This window comes from Rhineura floridana, chromosome 11, assembly GCF_030035675.1.
Source record: "Rhineura floridana isolate rRhiFlo1 chromosome 11, rRhiFlo1.hap2, whole genome shotgun sequence".
NCBI classification, from domain to species: Eukaryota; Metazoa; Chordata; class Lepidosauria; order Squamata; family Rhineuridae; genus Rhineura; species Rhineura floridana.
The window spans coordinates 546,217-565,818 of record NC_084490.1 but is presented as its reverse complement, the minus strand read 5'-3'; the positions used below and the strand labels follow the sequence as shown (position 1 = coordinate 565,818).

Below are 19,602 nucleotides of genomic sequence, written 5' to 3'. Positions count from 1 at the left end.
ACGCTTGTGAGGGTTTTGTGTATGACTTTATTTTTAATTCCATCAAAGACAAGTAACGAAGCCAGCGCTGGGTCAGGGTGAAGGGACTGTTTGCTTATCTTGTTGCTTTCATTGAGTATTTCCTGCCAAAGCGCGATGATCAATGCACAGGGCCACCACATATGATCAAATGTACCTCAATCCCCACACCCCTCCAACATAAGAGGGAAAGCTCATTAATTCTATGCAGGGTGTCGGGAGTGGGGTACGCTTCAGCCCATTTTCATGAACTCCGGAAGAAACTGATTTAAAAGGGACTCTAGTCCAAATGCCACTCCAATCTGATTCACTAATGTTCTGACAAAGGTCTTTGTCCCAAGGAGCTTCCTATGTTTCTAAAATATTTCAGAAGGCAAGGAATAAATCCATGATATTTATTTTATTTATTTGGTTTATATTCTGCCCTTCCTCCCAGAAGCAACCCAGGGCGGCAATAATATAATGTGAGACACAGGGTGCTGGATTCAAGAGGCCTTGGTCTGGCTCAGCTGCAGTGGCATCACTAGCGGGGTGCGGGGAGTGCGGCCCGCACCTGGGTGACACCATGAGGGGGGTGACACCCAGAGCCGCCCCGTCGCAGGGCAGGGCTCCCACGCCGTTGCCCAGCAAAGGAACTGAGAAGCACTCCGGGTCGGTGTCGGAGCAGCCAACTCCTCCTCAGAGGCAGGCAGGCGGGCGAGACCGGGAGCAGCATCGGCGGGGCGAGGGAGGCGCGCCGGCATTCCCAGGCCTGCTTCTCTGGCTGGGTGCCCCTCCGGCGTGCGCCCTCCCAGGGACATGGGTAGCTGGCCTTATGCGCAACACATTTGGGGGCTCGCCAAGGAGTTACCGCACCGGGTGACACCACTGCTCAGCTGGGCTCCTTCATTCTCAGAATGATATTAATCTTTTTCAGCCAAAATGGTCTTGACAGATTCTTCTCACCTTTTCCCATTGGCTGAGTGTTGCAGGCTGCAGCCTCATACTCGCCCCCTGGCATCCTCTCCCAAACACAAGCTGCCTCGCCTCCACCCAGTGCCCACGCCACACACAGCGACACCATTTAGGATTTAACCCTTTTTATTATTATTGGGTGTTGCGGGGAGGACTGTCGCACACAGCTTGGAGTTCTACAGGTGCCGGCCATGCAGGCAGAGGAGGTGAATGGGGGGGGGGCGGAACTGACTTGGGGAACCCAGCTCACCAGGAGTTTGGGGGTAGTTTCCTCCATCTCCCTTTCCCAAGGGATTCTTGAGTCCTGGCGCATCGGTCGGGGAGTGGGACGGCCAGTGGGCCTTTGAGGGCAAACAGACGAAGGAGAGGAGTTACTTTGGGTGGGGGTCCCTGGAGCTGACCCAAGCATAGGAACCCTGGGGGGACTCTGAGAGATGGCTTATCTTGGGGTGTCTTGTGACATGAGTGGGAAATTGGGGGCAAATGGGAATCAGCAAAATAAGGCAGCAGGGATGAGGGGTGGGCAGCATGGGTTGCCTGTAGCTCCAGTTGCTATACAATTCAAATATATATTTTTATATTTATATATATATATATATATATTTATGTATTTATTTATCACATTTCCCCCCGCCTTTAAATAAACTTTATATACAGATCACAGCAAAGAGTTGGGGAGAGTTGACAGGAAATCCCAGACAGCAAAGAGGAGTGAACACCAAGGGGAGGGTTTGGGATATGCTACACCTGGGTGATGGTTGGGGTATGTGTCTGGTGACAAGGGGGGCATGAGATGGCACTGGGGAGAGAGCAGGGGTGTTCTCTCACACACACCTCAATATCAAAGCAGTAGATCAACTTGCTGCCATATTTCTTTTGGGGAGAGATCAGGAACATCAGGAAAAACTTCCTAAGTGGCATACAACAATGGATCCAATGACCTAGAGAGGTGGTGGGCTCTCTGACACTGGAGGCCTTCAAGAGGCAGCTGGACAGCCATCTGTGGGAAATGCTTTGATTGGGATTCCTGCATTGAGCAGAGGGTTGGATTTGATGGCCTTACAGGCCCCTTCCAACTCTACTATTCTATGAGGTGGAGATGTAAGTGGGGATTGGATTTGTGGAGGGCGCCGGGTTGTTGCAGGGACGGTTAGGGGTTGGCACACTGGCAGGCGCTTGCTAGGCCTGGGTGAATCTTGAACGGCTGCTTGGGTTGGCTGACTATCACTTGTGCTTCCTGAGCAGGACTCTTGTCTGTAGTCTTCTGGCTGGCTGGTCAGATGGGGGGGTACCGGGGGGGGGCATTAGGTCTGCTTGGCTGGGGGGAGGTTGCATTGAATGGTTGTGAGCACAATGATTGGGTCGGGTACTGATGATTGTTGTGGGTGGTGTCACCAGTGAGCTTGGGCTGAGTGTTGGGCTGGTGGCCGGCTGGATCCGTGGTGAGTGCTCCCTCTGCGCCCCTCCGCCTCACAGCTCTGCACAGCGGTCCTGCTTGCTGTAGTGGTCAAACTGGCTCTTCCAGTGCATCATGTAGGCGCTCCAGAGGTGGAACTCAAGCTTCCACTGGCGCTCGGCCTCCTCAATATTATCTGGAGTTGAGCACAGGACAAAAATGGGCGCAGGGAGAGCGGGGCGGGGGGGCAGCAGGAGGAGAGGAAAGCACAGAGGAGGAGAAAAAGAAGAACAAGGAGTTGGCGGGAGAGAGAGAGGGAAAGAAAGAATTACAGAGCAGCGGCTGGTGTAGCAAGACCCCTCTTCTGCCTGTGGGCGGCGTGGGGCAAATGGCAGAGTGAATCAGGCCCCAAAGCCCCCTCCCTCCCCCTTGCAGAACCCCTGGGCGAAAAGGCGGCTGGCCAGCCTGCTCCTTCTTCTCCAAGGAGCTCAAGGCACAGCTGCACGGGATCCTTCCCTGCCCCCATTCTATCCTCCTAACAACCCTGTGAGGAGGGGAGAGGATGGGCTGAGACAGTGAGTGTCCCAAGGTCCCCCCGGGGGGCTTCATGGCTGACGGGGGATTCGAACCCTGCTCTCCCAGGCCCAAGTCCGGCACTCTAGCCACCAGTTCTGCAGTCAGCCTGTGGGATGCTCCATCCTGGGATGGCTTTGAGAGGAGGAAGGCTGGCCAGCTGGACCCTTGAGGAGCTGCTCAGAGCTCCTCTGGGGGTGGGATGGGGAACCTCAGAGAGACCAAGGGGGGGTGGGGGATGCCCTGAGGACATTCAGGTAGGTACAAGATCGTGAACGTGAGTGAGGCAAAGGCAGGGGGAGAGGCAGCTGAAGTGGCGCTGCGGTTAAGAGCGTGAGCTGGGGGCCAGGAGGAGCACAGAGGTTCAGGTCCCAGCTCAGGTCGTTTTCTGGGAGGAGGACAGGACAGGGGTGCCCCCCCCGGTCTCCGTGCCTGGCATCTGACCCTCACCCTACCGCCCTGCTCTCTTACTGACCAATTGAATACTGAGCTTCAATTTCACATCTCACCCCCACCCCAATAAAAGCTGTAGATGCTGTTCAGGAGCTGCAGCTGGGGGAGGCCACTGTCACCCACACTGCCTGGGCGTTGCTTGCTGGGAACCCCCAAGTACCTCCTGTTAAAAAAGCTCTGGGGCTGCAAAAGTGGCCAACCCCTGCCTGAGACCTTGAAATAAAGCCCCCACCCCACCCCCTGCCTGCACGTCCAGCAAAATGTGGATCCCCCCAGTTTCTGAGGCTCTGTCATAGCCCCTGCACCCTGCAACATTGAGGCAGGGCAGGTTTCCCACCTGCAGCTGAAAGGCCTCCTCCTCCTCCTGTAGCCTGCCTTGGCCCTGAAAGGCCCTTCCTGCACAGCGCGCACACACACACCCCTGCCTCTTTTCTCTCTGCCCCAATAACCCCACACCTCTTTGCACCTCCAGTGATGCAGCTAGAATGCAAAGCAACAGGCAGAAACAGGCAGAAACACCCACTCCAAAACATGCAAAGCACCAAAGGGGTGTTTAAAATGATGAATTATTATTTTTATGCTATTTCTAGGCCTGCCCTTCTATCCCAAAAGGAATCTCAGGGTGGTGCGTAACAAAACACTAGAATACAAACCTTCAGCATATAAACATTAAAACAGAAAATAGAGCTATGAGCAGATCTATACACTAAACATTATACAAACAAGGCAGACAGACAGCCTTTCAACTCACCTCTGCGCAAATGTCTGGCAGGACCAGACCCATCTGCACCCCATCGACCCCCCTGCCAGCCCTGTGTGCAGAGGGTCAGTGCAGGAGGGTCGGGGGGGGGGCTCACAGAGCGAAGATGGCCAATGTGGATGTTTAAGCCCATGTTTGCTCCAGTCAAGAGTATGGCAGCAGGCGGAGGGTGGTTTGGGGAGCAAATGGGTGCATGGGCAAGGGACGCTAAGTCCTGCCTCCCACCCACCCCAGTCCCCGTGACTTACCTCCTTGTAGCTGTTCCCCCCCCCGAACTTTTCCCTCACCAGGCCCTGATACTGGAAGAGGAAGGGCCCCCCAACTGGGCTGAGCGCCTCTCAGTGACTTGTCCATTTTGCCCTGAAAACCCACCCTTCCCACACTCCTCCTCCTCTGCCTGAGCTGACACACTCAACGCAGCCCCTCCCTCCCACCTTGCTGGGTCCATTGGCTGTGGGGCAAGAGACGGGGGCTGAACTGAATTTGGCAAGGTCCAGTGCCCAGCACAGATGCTGGGCTTGACTTTTTGTGCTGAAATCCACATTGAGAAGCCCCCCCCCCAAAAAAAATCTGGCTGTTTTATGACTTTCCCAAACAGCAGCTGCTGTTGGACTTGTGGGGGGAGGGGTGGCCTTTAGGACAAGCAGATAGTCAAGAAATGAATGCCACAACTCTGCTGCCTGGCTGGTTTATCAGTGGCAAATTGCTTTCAGCATATCTCAGAATCAAAATTTCATAGCTCGCAGATTTAGATATCAAAAATCGGGCAGCCCTCAGTTGTCACACACACACACACGTTCTGGAAAAAGCAGGTGAGGAGGGCAGTGTGCGTCTGCCACCTGTGCTCCCCCCCAACATGCACACACGATGCCCTGGCCACCTGCCGGCTTCCTGGTGCGGAGGCCTCGCTTTCCACCGCCTTGGTCCGTGCAGCAACTGGGGTGACCCTCCCGCAACAATCGCCTGACCCTCCTCCTCCTCCTCCTCCTCTTCCTGGGCGGCAGCGGCTTCCTCCTGCTCCTGCTCCTCTGGGTGATCCGTGGGTGCCTCAAGACAGAAGGTGCCATGGCGGGAGGAGGAGGAGGAGGGCAAATGGGGTGGAGGGGGGCCCTGGGGCCCAACTGGACTCAGCACAAGGCCTGGCAGACTCTACAAGGGAGAAGAGAATGAGGCATTAAACCCTGGGCCGGGGGAAAGGCGAGCGCGGCCCACACAAGGTTCATTTTATGTACCAAAATGCTGTGATCCCAAAATCAGTGGCTGGAGTGTGATGGCATGGAGGGGGAAGGATGCAACAGGATGCTGACAAACACAGCACCTTCTGTTGTGGAAGTGAGAAGTCTGGTTGGCTGAGAGAGAGAAAAAAATCACCTGAGCCAGAGAAGCAGGAGGGAGTGGAGTGGACGGTAAAGAAACAGATGTGGAGGTTGGGGTGGAAGAAGAAGGCGGGGGGAGGCAGTGGCCAAGGGAACAGGGAGGTTGAGGAAGCCTGGGGATGGGGCTGACTTCCATATTGAAGTGAGCTGACCTGCACTATTTTTTGGCTGGGTTGGATTTTACCTGTTTCTCTCCCCGCTGCCCCCCCCGCTCCTGCCCCACCCGAAGACGCTGTGACCCACCTGTCACATTGAGTAGTTTGGGCAGGAAGTGGGTCCAGAAGGCGCAGATCTGGGCACGGAGGCTGCGATCCACACTCAGTGGCTGGGTGTTGAGCTTGACGTACTGTTGCTCCGACGGAGTGTAGGCAGGCCACGTGGCCTCCTTCCCTGAGGGGTCTGTGGGGTTCCTGTGTTGAGAGGGAGGGAGAGAGCTAGCTGTGCCAGTTTCTGGGAAAGTGTGGCAAGGAGAGGAATTCCTCCATAGATTCCTCTATCGCCTTGATCAACCTGCTTGGAAGGAGATGCCACATTTCTAGGAGTCGGGGTGTCTATTTGCTTGTGCTGTTGTCCCTTACGCCCCACAAAATGCCCCAGAATATTCCCCCACATGCTGCTGAGGGCCACACCCTGACACAGCAAGGGCCACCAAGTGGCCGTGAAGAAGCTCCGGAACCTTCGGGGTCCCCTCTCTCCACTTCTCTGGACAATGCACTGTGAGGCCCCCTCCTTTCTCCCCCGTGGGGGGTGGGCTTAGGTTGCCACCTCCCTGTCCCCCCATTCTTCAGAAGCCTTTTCCTATGTGCCTTAATTTCTCTGGTGCAGGGAAACTTTTATAGCTGTCCATCCCCATTTTTAAGTCAAGCATTCATTGTTGACACCTTCCAACATCACAGAGCACCCCCCCACACACACACACCTCCTGCCACTCTTCCTTCAGAAACTCACACAGACTCAGACATATGTGAACAAGGAATGAAAAGTTGTGCCAGTTCAAAGGTCAGTGAATTTTAAAATTCAAATCTAGGCTGTTGTTTTTTTAACATGGTCAAGATTCAACATTTTTGAAATTAAGAGTTTTGAGGGGCAAAAAAGTCTGGTTGCTAAAAACAAAACTTAGGGAATATTTTTAAGAACTTTTCACTTGCCCCAAATCAGTAATTTTTACTGAAAAATGCCCAGACAATCAAAAACATCATTCACGACTAGGCACATCAGCAGTGTGGAAGAAAACAGAGCTTTGCTTTGCTTGGTTTCAGTTTGCTTTCCTGTAATAAAAAGTGTCTCTAGCAGGTCTCCTAACACAACGTGAAGCTCTGTTTTCTTCCAGTGAGGGATACAAGTCAGGGGGCTTATCCACATGGGAGCATAACTTTGTGGTAAATACGCTGTTTTTACCTGTTTTCTGTTTGCACCGTCCACAGTAAGGGCTCAATGCCAGCTGCAAACACAGTGGCTTCTAGTCACACTTGAGGAGAAGCATCAATCAAGCAGTTTCCTAATGACCACGCCCTCTAATTTAACATTTTCACTCCCTCTGTTACCTGGCAACTGAGCATGCTCAGCTTGTTCTACCAGGAAGTTTCATTTAAAAAACAAACAACCAGGAAGTGTGATTATTTGTATTTTCACTTGTACAACACAGACGAAATACAAATCTTTGTTTGAGCAGCGTTATGCTTTTGTGCACACCTTAGTGGGAAAAAGAAAGGCACCATTTGCAACAGAAAAAGAAAAAGCAACAGCTTGCAGAATGGGAGAGAGCAGCAGACGTTTCTCTTCAGCCCACAGGAAACGAAACGAACGGAGAGAGTGGGAGGGAGTGGGCGTGGAGAGGGGAATGACCGACACACCCACCCAAAAGCATCGGATCAAAGCGTCTGCAAGCCCTAGAGATACGGAGTGAAGAAGTCTTTTTTCCTTCCATTTTCGTATTCCCAGCGGATTGGATTAGTACGGATTTACAGGGGGAAACTGCGTGATGGCTTCTGTTTGCCAGTAACCTCATGTGAACCATGCGGATTAAAAGGACATGTGAGTTGCACCAGACATACACTAAATCACCATGTAGATGAGCCCATGAAACAGATTTGAACCCTGAGCATCTGCCTGGTGGCTTGACTTCCCACTGCTGTCGGCTCTTCTGCATGCTCCTCGCCCTTTGCCACTCCCGCTCGGGTTCCCTTCCTATTTCTGTCCATGCCTTCCCTGGCAGCACCTCCCTCCTCCCGCATCCACATCCCCCTGCCATGCTCACACCATTCTCCGACCCCCAGTTACCCCGTGCGGGCAAAGTTGGCCCAGTAGCGCATCATCCTCCTGCTCAGCTCCTTCTCCTCTGCCGTGTAGTTGAGGCTGTCGTTCAGAGGCAGCCCAAAGACAAACTCGATCTCGTAGCCATGGGGGACGCCCATCCACAGGGGCCAGATGAGGTTGGAGGCCCGGTGGTCGAAGAGGTAGGTGTACACCTTGTTGCCGTGCTCAGCGTAGCGCCTGGCAAAGTGCATGACTGGGCAGATGACGTTGTGGTCACCCACAATGTCGTCCATGGCCTCCCGGTTCTTCTCTGGGTTGTCTTCGTCCCGCCAGTCGGTGTACTGCAGCACCACAGCCTCTGCAGCGATGTCATTGGCGTGGGGCACACCGATCCGCACCCCATCCAGGAAATCCTCCCGGCTGATGAGGCTCTCGTGGTCCTTGCTGAAGCCGGGGGCCCCGTAGATGAGGAAGTAGGTGCCCTCGTCTTTCACCACCCCCAGCAGGACCTGCGTCTCCTTGAAGTTCCCGGTGCTGAGCATGGCTTCGGGTGTGTCAGGGAAGAAGTCTCCATCGATGACGGGCACGAAGGAGAAGCGGAAGATGCTCTTGTAGGGCAGGACGGACCACTCCTCATTGATCAGCTCTTGAGGCTTCTTGGAGCGGAGGCAGCCCACCAGCTCGGAATCGTTGGTGAAGTGGCAGCCCACCCGCTTGCCCAGCAGAGTGGCACGGCGGCGGCTCTCTGCCGGGGTGATGGTGGCCCACGGCCCGTTGGGGGCCCCACTTTGCAAAATGGCTCGTTGGAAGAGAGACCGGCTTTGAGTTGAAAGGAGATGCATCCCGACGGAGGCCGCTCCAGAACTCTCTCCAAAGATGGTGACTGTTTTAGGATTGCCCCCGAAGAACTGGATGTTGCTTTGTATCCACTGCAGGGCCAGGCGCTGGTCCAACAAGCCCATGTTGCCGGGGGCCTCCTGGCTCCCTAAGAGGGCCAGGAAGCCAAAGGCCCCGATCCGGTAGCTGATGGAGACCAAGACCACGTTCTGGGTGTAGGTCAGGAACCGGCCATCGTAGACATCCAGCGAAGAACAGCCACTGTAGAAGCCGCCCCCGTAGATCCAGACCAGGACAGTGGCGTTCTTGGGGCGTGGGGAGGGCACCCAAATGTTGAGGTACAGGCAGTCCTCACTCATGTTCCTGTTTGGGTTCCACATCTCCGTCCCATAGAACCCTGGGTAGCTATTGTCCACCAGCTGGTAGCAGGCGTGCTGGTAGGAGGAGGCATCGAGCTCATGGGTCCAGGGCCTGACAGGCTCCGGGCGCAGGAAACGCAGCCTGCCCACGGGGGGCTCAGCAAAGGGGATGCCCAGGAAGGCCGAGACGTGGCCCTCCAGGACCCGCATCCGGGTGCCACGCACCCGCCCTGTCTGGGTGGCCACCAGCAGCTCGTCCGCCTGGGCAGACACTGCCACATTGAAGAGGAAGAGGAGGAGCCAGAACTCAGGCATGGTGCCAGCTTGCCTACAGGGCATCTGCAGGGGAAAGGAAGGGAAGTGGGTTACTCACACTCAAGGGCCCCCTGCAAAGCCTGCCTCCTGCCGTTGCTTTAGTCCTGGCAGGGCCTGCTGCCCCCACCTCGGCAGCCTCAAGGCCTGGCCCAGCCCAGCCCTTGCTCTGCAGCCTGATAAAAGGACCTCTGGCCCCTATCAGCCCGGCCCAGCCCTCCTGCGCACAAGGCCGGATGAACGGCTGCAGGCGGCTCGGAGCTGGAGGAGGGGCTGGGAAGGTGAGGCAGGGACCCACTTCTCTCAGCCGCCCCGATGGTGGCTCAGAAGGGTAGAATGAGTGGGAAAGGCCCTGGACTGTCAGGCGGGGGACCCAGGGGCCCTGGGTGCAAGGGGAGAAGCCGGGCCCAGGCCTCACGCCCAGAGCTAGGCCTCAAGCTCCACAGGCGAGTTCCCCAGGGGGTGAAACAGGATCGTAGGCTTTGTTGGGCTGGCTAACCTGCTGCTAAATTCCCTGGATGGGGCTCCCATTTCTGCCCACCCCCAACTGGGAGGCAGCGGGGGGGGGGGAGGACTGGTAGATATTTAACCAAAGAGGAGCAAGAAATCATCCACCCACTGAATGCCAGCGGGGGAGGAAACGGGCAAGGCAAGCAGTCCAAATGCTGCAAAGTGTCACTCGGCTAGGCTGGCTCTTTGCAGAGCAAAAGGAAGTTAGTGGCTCTTCCCAGTTCTGCTCTTTCAGGATCACTACAAACACAAAAAGTAAATACCAATCCCAAGTGACAGGAGCCCTTCCCAATCAGGACTCAGCTCTTACGGGAAATTCATGCCTCTTTCCATTCAAATATCCCCCCCCACCACCCGTCCATCTCTCCTCTGTCTCTCCATAACCAGCAGGCAGGCACCAAATCTCAGATCAAGCCAAAATTCTTGCATCTGTTGTCCTTCCTGCTTGGCTCTGACCGCAAGCAACCCCCACCCCGGCCCTCCTTTCTCTCTTCTTCAGCCTCTCTCCGCTTCTTGAGGCCACACTGCAAAGCAGGTGCCTCTTTGCGATGCAGATATCAAAGAAGTTAATTCCAGCAATATGGTTCCCCTCCTCGCTTCTGCGTTGGGGCAGGGCCTTCTTGGCAGGGCTCCTAATAGACAGGCAAACATGTTTCTGGTCCTGTGCAAAGTGCTGCACAGAAACCCCAGGACCTGCTGTCAGCCCCAATAAGAAAGGAAGAAAGCAGTGCCTCTGAGCATGTGCAGAGCCCCTTCCCTGCCAAGTATCCTACCACCAGGACTAGCCATCCTATGAGGCAATTGCCTAGGGCCTGGGGAGCGGACAGAGCTTTGGGCACCGTCCAGCCTGCCCTGAGAGCCCCCTAGCCTACCTTGCTGTTCTCAAATGCCATGCAGGGTGCCCCCCACAGTCAAAGTAAGATCCAGCTTTTGTACATGGAATGGGCATGGGGGAGAGGCACCACCACAACTTCTTGGGCTGCCCCTGGTACCCACAGGCTGTCCACACACAGCTAGGATTTTTTTGGAGGGTGGAGGGAGGTCCCCAGGACAAGAGTGTGGCTCCCAGTCAGACTAGTCTAGGAAGCTCTTGCATTGAGGGGCGAACTCAGTGCAACCTCTCCCCCTCACTGAGTGTTCAGCCCTGGTAGGTCTCTCAGTGCATCAGTGAGGCCCTCCCCTCCCTGCCCCCCCCCGACCCACCAAGGCCTGAACCTATTTTGGAAACCTCGAAGGCAGATTCACTTGGGCTGCCTCACATCATTAATTTTTAAAGCCTACTTTTCTTATGGATAGCTCAAAGCGGCTGACAAGCTAAATGACGAAAAACTGTTAGAATCGAACTACGAAGAGCATCCAAAGGAAATGCATGCCAATTATGAGGGCAACAGGATTCCAAAATCAAGAATACTCTGCAAAACCAGTTTAAAAAAAAAGCCAAGAGAGGGACAGAAGCAGGATCAGCTGACCCCAAAGAGACAGGATTCTACCTGGTCTGAAGGCACGAGGTTGGGCCAAGAAGGGTGGCGCCACTGCTTCAAAGGCCCCGCTCCTCTAGTGTCCCACCAAGCATCTGCTGGCGACAGTCTTTGGATCAGGACCTCAGATGCCGAATGGAGCGCTCAAGGGAGTGCAGGGAGATCCTCCCAGTTCAAAACTCCGGGGAGTTCAAACTTTTAAAGGTATGAACCAACTGCCTGAAGTGTACCTGGAAACCAACAGCTGCTTTGCATGCCAAATGTCCCAGGTTCAGTCTCTGGTGGAATCTCAGTCTTAAAAAGGTTGGGCAGCAAGAGACAGGAGACTCCGAGACTCCGCCAGGGAACCTTTGCTGCCAGTCAGAGCAGCCAGCACTGGGCTAGATGAGCAAAGAATCGTATGAAAAGGACATCAAAGAGGAAGTGCTGCAGTAAATCTGCAATAAAAACTGGACATCAGGAAAAACTTCCTAACTGTTAGTGCAGTAGAACAATGGAACCATTGTCCTAGGGAGGTAGTGGGCTCTCTGACACTGGAGGCCTTCAAGAGGCAGCTGGACAGCCATCTGTCGGGAATGCTTTGATTTGGATTCCTGCATTGCGCAGGGGGTTGGACTGGATGGCCTTGTAGGCCCCTTCCAACTCTACTATTCTATGATTCTATGTAAAGGACGACTTCAGTTACCTTCTCATGCTCCAGTCAGGGTGAAATTTCTAGACACCCTAAATGACTGGGCTGTAGAACAACTGGTCACGGGACTTCCCAGGAGGATTGCTCCGCCTGTGACGCCTCTGAGACGAGCTCCCGTCTCAGAGGAAGCTTTTTCAGTTTTAAAACCAGTCAGAAGAATTTTTTGACTGGTAAAAACTTTCTCCCAGGCAAGGGAGAAACGAAGACATCACCCACAGAAACTTCGTTGTGTTTGTTGGGGACTGGAATTCATTAGGATCGCCTATGAATGAAGGTGTAGCCAGCAGACGGAGTCAGGGAATTCAAGCAAGCTCAAACTGACTAAGCGAGACTTTTTTTTTCTTTAAAGAAAAACGGATTTTAACAGGCAAGCATCCTTCTGTCTACTACTATCTACTATCACTCTTATCATTGTTACAGTAAAAGAGATTTGTTATAGAATCAGCAACAAAGAATCCCTGGGTGAGTTATACCTTTCTCCTTTATACACGGAATTAAGGAAGAAGAAAATCGAAATAGCTTATCTTTGTTTTTATTGCAAAAAGCTGGCATGGAATTGAGCATTATAAAGATATAAACGGATGAGGGGCATCTAATCTAAGAGGACATCTGATTAATATGAACATTTGAGTACTATTTGTTTGGGACTATTTTTTCTGGTCTACTTTATTTTGACGAATCTGCTTATTCTTTATGCCACTAATTATTTTGATGCTGGGAACTAAGTTTGTTTTGCACTCTCGGTAACATAAGAGATAAGGCAGTCTGTCTAGAAGATGATGTCAACAGGCTTGGAATATTAACTCCTTTGTTGCTGGAAAAAGAAATAAATTGCTCTTTGCTTGAGAATAGTGGCTATATTGGAAATTGAAGGGGGGGTTTTTTGGTCTTAAGAATGACAATCAAGAAAGCGGCCGAGACCCTGGATGTACAGGAAGGGGTTCTCTCTCTAAACATGTTTCAGAAAATAATGGATGAGATTAAGATAACGAAACAACAATTGAGACAGGGCAGACAAGAGATGAAAATTGAATTTGGCAAAATGAAACAGGAGCTGAAAGAAATAAAGGATTCTATGAGAAAAGAAGGTATAACTGGACAAGCAACAGGAAATGAAAGAAAAATTAAAGGGAAGGTGCAAGTCCTGGAGATTGGAATAGATATATCAAATGTGGAATTGGAAAAAGATTTGGACTTTATAGCTGTGATGGATCCTAGTGACAAAGATTATTGCTTGGAATTCAGCGCTGTCTCTGAGGGAATTGGTGAAGATATCAGAGATAAATTTATCAATGTTTCAAAAAAATTTCTGGACTGGAATGATCTGATGGAACCTGAGATAGAGAAAGTTTATAGAATTAATTCCAGATATGTGACAATGGAAAAACTCTCAAGAGATGTGCTAGTGCACCCCGTAAAAAAGAAGAACAGAGATATGACTTTACAACAATATTTCAGTAACACAGTCAGAAATGATGGCAAGAAAATATTTGTGATGAAGGAAATTCCTATCAGACTTTTACTATATGACTATGACAGCAGAATTATGTGTGCAAGGATGGATGATGGAAGATGCAACTAACACTGATAATGGAAGAATAGCTGTTGAAACTACTGGATTTATTAGACTTGAATAGATGGATTAATTGACATGTCTATTTGGAGAAAAATCGATAGAAATATTTCTCAAGGACTGGAAACCTCTCTTTGACTTTTTGTGGAAAGAATAAAATGATATGATGTTAATGAGATTTAATGATTAACCAAGGTAACCACTGGAGGAAAGTGATTTTGTAATATATTAAGGGACAGGTTTGTTATATACTATAGACCTATAGCTGATTTAAGACAAATCGGAAGTCAATATTTTTATTGTATTAGTTATTAATTTGTTCTTTTTCTTTTTCTTTTGTTTTGTTTTAGAAATCTGAATAAAAATTTATATTAAAAAAAAAAAAGAACAACTGGTCACGGAACAGACCAGAGGGGCAGTGACCCTGGCCTTAGTTCTAAGTGGCGCCCAGGACCTGATGCAAGCTGTGTTGTCAAAACAGCTGGGAACAGTGACTATAGTGCTGTCAAATTCAATACATATATAAATGGACAATTGTCAAGCAAATCCAACACAGTCACATTTGATTTCACCAGAAGAAACTGTTGGAATGTATGAGGTTCAACTCCAACTTGGTGGGTTGAGGCTGCATGGGGTTAATAAGGGTAGCTAGGGAGCTAGACCTCTTGCTGGGTGAGGCTATCCCTATCCCTTTGATCCTGCTGTCTCTTCCCTTCCTCTGCTAGACTGATAAGCAAAGGAATGTTGAATCCCAGTTCCTTCCCGCCTCTCTCAGTTCTTCTCTTTCTCTCAAGAGGGGAGCAGACATCTTCTCTTTGTCTCTCCTCTCAACCAGGATGAGGGTGAGTACTGGGACCAGTGCTCGTTGCTCCAGCATAGCCAGTTAAGCTAGATATAGGACTCTTTCCTATCAAGCATGTACTTCCAGAATAAAGTAGTTGTTTCTTATTCTCCATGTGCTGTTGTTAAACGCCAGGTCGGTTCACCATAAGATCTCCCTTGTTCATGATCTAATTGTGGAGGAGGCTGCCGACCTGGCGTGTATAACTGAGACCTGGGTGGGCGATCAGGGAGGCATTGCTCTTTCCCAGCTCTGCCCACCTGGGTATGCGGTTCAGCATCATGGTAGAACCGAAGGACGGGGAGGTGGGGTTGCTGTGGTCTATAGGAGCTCTTTCTCACTCACCAAGCACCCTGTCCAGGTGACGACTGGTTTGGAGTGTCTCCACCTTGTGCTGGGCCAGAGAGACAGACTGGGAATTTTGTTGGTGTACCGCCCGCCCTGCTGCCCAACAAATTCCCTAACTGAGCTGACAGAGGTAGTCTCGGAGGTATTGTTGCAGTCCCCTAGACTCTTGGTACTGGGGGACTTCAACGTCCATGCCGAGACTGCTTTATCTGGGGCGGCTCAGGACTTCATGGCCTCCATGACAACCATGGGGCTGTCTCAGGTTGTTACTGGCCCAACGCATGTGTCGGGACATACTCTTGATTTGATCTTCGCCACTGGACATGGAGATGGTGATCTGGTGGTTGGGGTTTTTTCATCTACCCCATTGTCATGGACAGATCACCGCTTGCTGAAGTTTAGGCTCACAGTGACCCTTTCCCTCTGCAAGGGTGGGGGACCTATTAAATTGGTCCGCCCCCGGAGACTAATGGATCCTGAGGGTTTCCAAAGGGCTCTGGGGGTTTTCCGACTGAGAAGACTGGCGCTCCTGTTGAAGCCCTGGTTGGATTGTGGAATACGGAGATGACCCGGGCGGTTGACACGTTCGCTCCCATGCGCCCCCTCCTATGTAGAGCTCATACAGCTCCATGGTATACCGTGGAGCTGAGAGTGATGAAGCAAGAGAGGAGGAGGCTTGAGTGCAGATGGAGACGAACTCCTGACGAATGCAATTATGCTTTGGTAAGTGCCTCTCCTAAGCGGTATATAGTAGCGGTGAGGGCAGCAAAAAAGAGATATTTTGCTGCCACAATTAAGGCATCTCTCTCCCGCCCGGAGGAGCTCTTTAAAATTGTACGAGGGCTTTTACATTCTCGCCCTCGGGATATTATGGATTCATCTGTAGCCCGCTGTGATGAGTTTGCGAGGCACTTCCAGGATAAGATCGCATGCATTCGCCGGGACTTAGACTCCAATGTTATGACAGTGAGATCCAACGAAGCATCCAGAACACGGTCCTGTCCTTATTTATTGGATGAGTTTCAGTCTGTACAGCTTGAGGATGTTGACAAGATCCTTGGACTGGTGCGGGCGACCACATCTGTTCTGGACCCTTGCCCCTCTTGGCTGGTGAAAACTGGCAGGACCGGAACCGCCGGCTAGGCCAAGGAGATAATAAACGCCTCTTTGAGAGAGGGAGTGGTCCCTGACTGCCTAAAAGAGGCGGTAGTGAGACCGCTCCTGAAGAAACCCTCTTTGGACCCAGATAACCTGAACAACTATAGACCTGTGGCGAATGTTCCATTCTTGGGCAAGGTACTGGAACGGGTGATTGCCGGCCAGCTCCAGGGGCTCTTGGATGACACTGATTATCTTGATCCATTTCAATCCGGTTTTAGGCCCGGTTTTGGCACCGAAACAGCCTTGGTCGCCCTGTATGATGACCTCTGTCGGGAGAGGGACAGGGGGAGTGTGACCTGTTGATTCTCCTTGATCTCTCAGCTGCTTTTGATACCATCGACCATGGTATCCTTCTGGGAAGACTCACGGAGTTGGGAGTTGGGGGTACTGCTTGGCAGTGGCTCCGCTCCTACTTGGTGGGTCGTCACCAGAAGGTAGTGCTTGGGGAACATTGCTCGATACCCTGGACTCTCCATTGTGGAGTCCCGCAGGGATCGGTACTGTCCCCCATGCTTTTTAACATCTACATGAAGCCGCTGGGTGCGGTCATCAGGAGTTTTGGGGTGCGTTGTCATCAGTACGCTGATGACACGCAGCTCTATTTCTCCTTTTCATCCTCTTCAGGTGAGGCTGTTAACATGCTAAACCGTTGCCTGGCCGCGATAATGGACTGGATGGGAGCTAACAGACTGAAGCTCAATCCAGACAAGACTGAGACGCTGTTGGTGAATGCCTTCTCTGCTCAGATGGTGGATGTTCATCCTGTTCTTGATGGGGTTACACTCCCCTTGAAGGAACAGGTTCGTAGCTTGGGAGTTCTTTTCGATCCTTCCTTGTCTCTTGAGGCCCAGGTGGCCTCGGTGGCACGGAATGCTTTTTACCATCTTCGATTGGTAGCCCAGCTACGTCCCTATCTGGACAGTGATGACCTCGCTTCAGTTGTTCATGCTCTGGTAACTTCTAGATTGGACTACTGCAACGCGCTCTACGTTGGGCTGCCCTTGAAGACTGTTCGGAAACTACAGCTAGTCCAGAATGCAGCGGCCAGATTGTTGACGCGGACCAGAAGGTCCGCTCATATAACACCTGTTCTGGCCCATCTGCACTGGCTTCCTATTTGTTTCCGGGCTAGATTCAAAGTGCTGGTTTTGATCTATAAAGCCCTACACGGCATGGGACCGCAATACCTGGTGGAACGCCTCTCCCAATATGAACCTACCCGTACACTGCGCTCAACATCTAAGGCCCTCCTCCGAGTACCATCCCATCGAGAAGCTCGGAGGGTGATGACTAGAACCAGGGCCTTTTCAGTGGTGGCCCCCGAACTGTGGAATAGTCTCCCCGATGAGGTGCGCCTGGCGCCGACGCTACTATCTTTTCGGCACCAGGTGAAAACCTTTTTATACTCCCAGGCATTTTAAACTGTATTTTAACAGCATTTCTGTATTTTGGATGTTGTTTGGTTCATTGTTTGTTTGTTTTGTCTCTTGATTTATTGTATTTATATATTATGCTTGTTTTTATCTTTTTGTGCACCGCCCAGAGAGCCTTCGGGCTTAGGGTGGTATATAAATTAAACTAAATAAATAAATAAATAAATAAATTTTAAAGCATAAAGTCTCTGCCTGACTAATTTGCAGGGAAGGTAGAATCTTAGCAAAGATTCAAACGCATGCACACACTAAGCCAGCTCAATACTCTCCATTCTGCAGTGCTAGGCAACTTTGCTATGCATCTCAATAGAGAGAAATTTGACAGGTCATGGGTGCCAGCCATGCAAATGGAGATTTGAGCAATTAAAGGAGCTATTGTGTTTGAATCAAGGAAGCTATTAGAGACCTTCAGAGTTTTAGTCAGTGAAGAGTTGAGGTTTTTTACTTCAGGATGGCCAGCGGGACGGAGCGGCTAGGTCTGGAGAAACTCAAGGCCGGAGAGTGGAACTCTGGGAATTTCGCATGAAGAAACATCTAAAGCAACAGAAGCTGTTAGAAGTAATTACAGGATCGGAACCAGGAGAAGGTGCTTCTCGGGAGGAACAAAGAATTTGGACTGAGAAGGACGAAACGGTACAAGACCTCATCACTAAATCTGTGAGTAATAATCAGATTCCTCTGATTATGAATTCTAAAAATGCCAGAGAGATGTGGAAAACTCTTGAATCCCATCATAATCCCCAAAGGCAGGGACATTTAATTGCAATGCTACGTACCCTTATTAATTTGCAAATGAGGGATGATTATTTTGAGGAACATCTTACTAAATTCATGGTGTTAGTCCAAGGGATAGAAGAAGGAGGAACAGAGTTACATGAACCAGTTCAGATAGCTTTATTTCTGGACTCTTTTCCAAAATATATGGAGACTTTTGTACTTATAATGCAACAACAAAACAAAACTCTAAACGAGATTATTTCAGAAGTGAGAGAGCAGTCCTCTCAGAAAGCAGCTATGGAAAAGGGACAGCTCTCCTCTTTCCTAAGCGAAAGAAGCTACCAAGAAAGCTGCTGGAAAGCCAGTCAGATGCAGATTTTGGGAACAAAGGGAATCCCAAGGTGTGAAAGCCAAGTGATGCTATCTATGCAATTCAGAAAAACACCTCAAAGACCAATGTGACAAGAAAGGGAAGCTTGGAAGTAATAAAGAATGTAAAGGGACAGAAAAGTGCAAAGGGCTTTCAAGTAACTCATGTTGAAAAATGTTACAATGAAAATAAATTCTATACTGACAGTGGAGCAAGTGCTCATTTAATAAATGAAAAACATTTGTTTGAGGAATTAACCCCACGTGGAGGATCCGTCACAGTGGCGGATTCGAGGGAGGTGCCCATAAAAGGGGCAGGAGATGCTTAGCTGTTTTGCCAGACTCCAAGCAGCACTGAGGAAATTTATCTCAGGAATGCGCTCTGGACCCCAGGAATCTCAAACAACTTAATTTCTGTTAGTGAAGCTACAAAAATGGATGTAAAGTGCTATTTGAACAAGATTCCTGCATAATTTCTTGAGATGGTGAAATTTTATGCACAGCTACCAAGAGAAAAGGCATGTATGAAGTGGATCAGGAAGGTCCACAAGCTCATGTTGTGAAAGAATGCTGTAACAAGCCTTGTTTACATTTATGGCATCGGAGATTAGGGCATAGAGACATTGCAAATACCCTTCAAAAGAATAATTTAGTAAGAGGCATGAAAGTTGAACCCTGCCAAGAAAAGGGGAGATGTACTTGCTGTGTTAAAGCTAAAGGGACGAGACCCAGTTTTTCTACTAAGCAGAGTGAACTGAAGACTAACCGCCCCCTACAGTTGATTCATAGCGACATTTGTGAAATGCCAATTACTTCAACTGGTGGAAACAAATATATTTTGAGTTTTATTGATGATTATTCAAGATTCACTGTGATATATATGTTGAAGGAAAAGGGGCAAATGCTTCAGAAACTCAAAAGAATATGTGGCAATGGTGACCACTAAATTTCAGAGAAAAACACAGATTCTACGTTCTGATAATGGAGGGGAGTACATGTGACATGCTGCCCAGCAGTTTCTGCTTGAAAATGGGATTGAGCATCAAACCACTGTACCCCACAACCCAGAGGAGAATGGAGTCTCGGAGAGAAAATTCAGAACCCTAATTGAGATGGTGAGATCCATGCTGGAAGATGCCAATCTCCCACAGAAGCATTGGGGAGAGGCAGTGTATACTGCCACCTAT

General features: G+C 50.6%; 1 protein-coding gene across 4 annotated transcripts in view; it reads right to left on the bottom strand.

Annotated features, from left to right (window-relative positions):
• Positions 1 to 758: 758 nt before the first annotated feature.
• Positions 759 to 19,602, bottom strand: part of ACHE (acetylcholinesterase (Yt blood group)) — a 36,427-nt gene continuing 17,583 nt past the window's right edge. For 2 of the 4 annotated variants that reach the window (XM_061588695.1, XM_061588692.1), the window contains 3 exons: positions 7,811 to 9,321; positions 5,774 to 5,940; positions 760 to 2,564 (listed from right to left, as the gene is read on the bottom strand). In XM_061588695.1, the coding sequence (XP_061444679.1) occupies positions 2,443 to 2,564; positions 5,774 to 5,940; positions 7,811 to 9,321 (1,800 nt within the window). In that variant the 3' untranslated portion in view covers positions 760 to 2,442. Of the gene's footprint in view, positions 2,565 to 5,102; positions 5,304 to 5,773; positions 5,941 to 7,810; positions 9,322 to 19,602 lie in introns of those variants that run through there. The other 2 variants (XM_061588694.1, XM_061588696.1) reach the window with 2 other exon arrangements.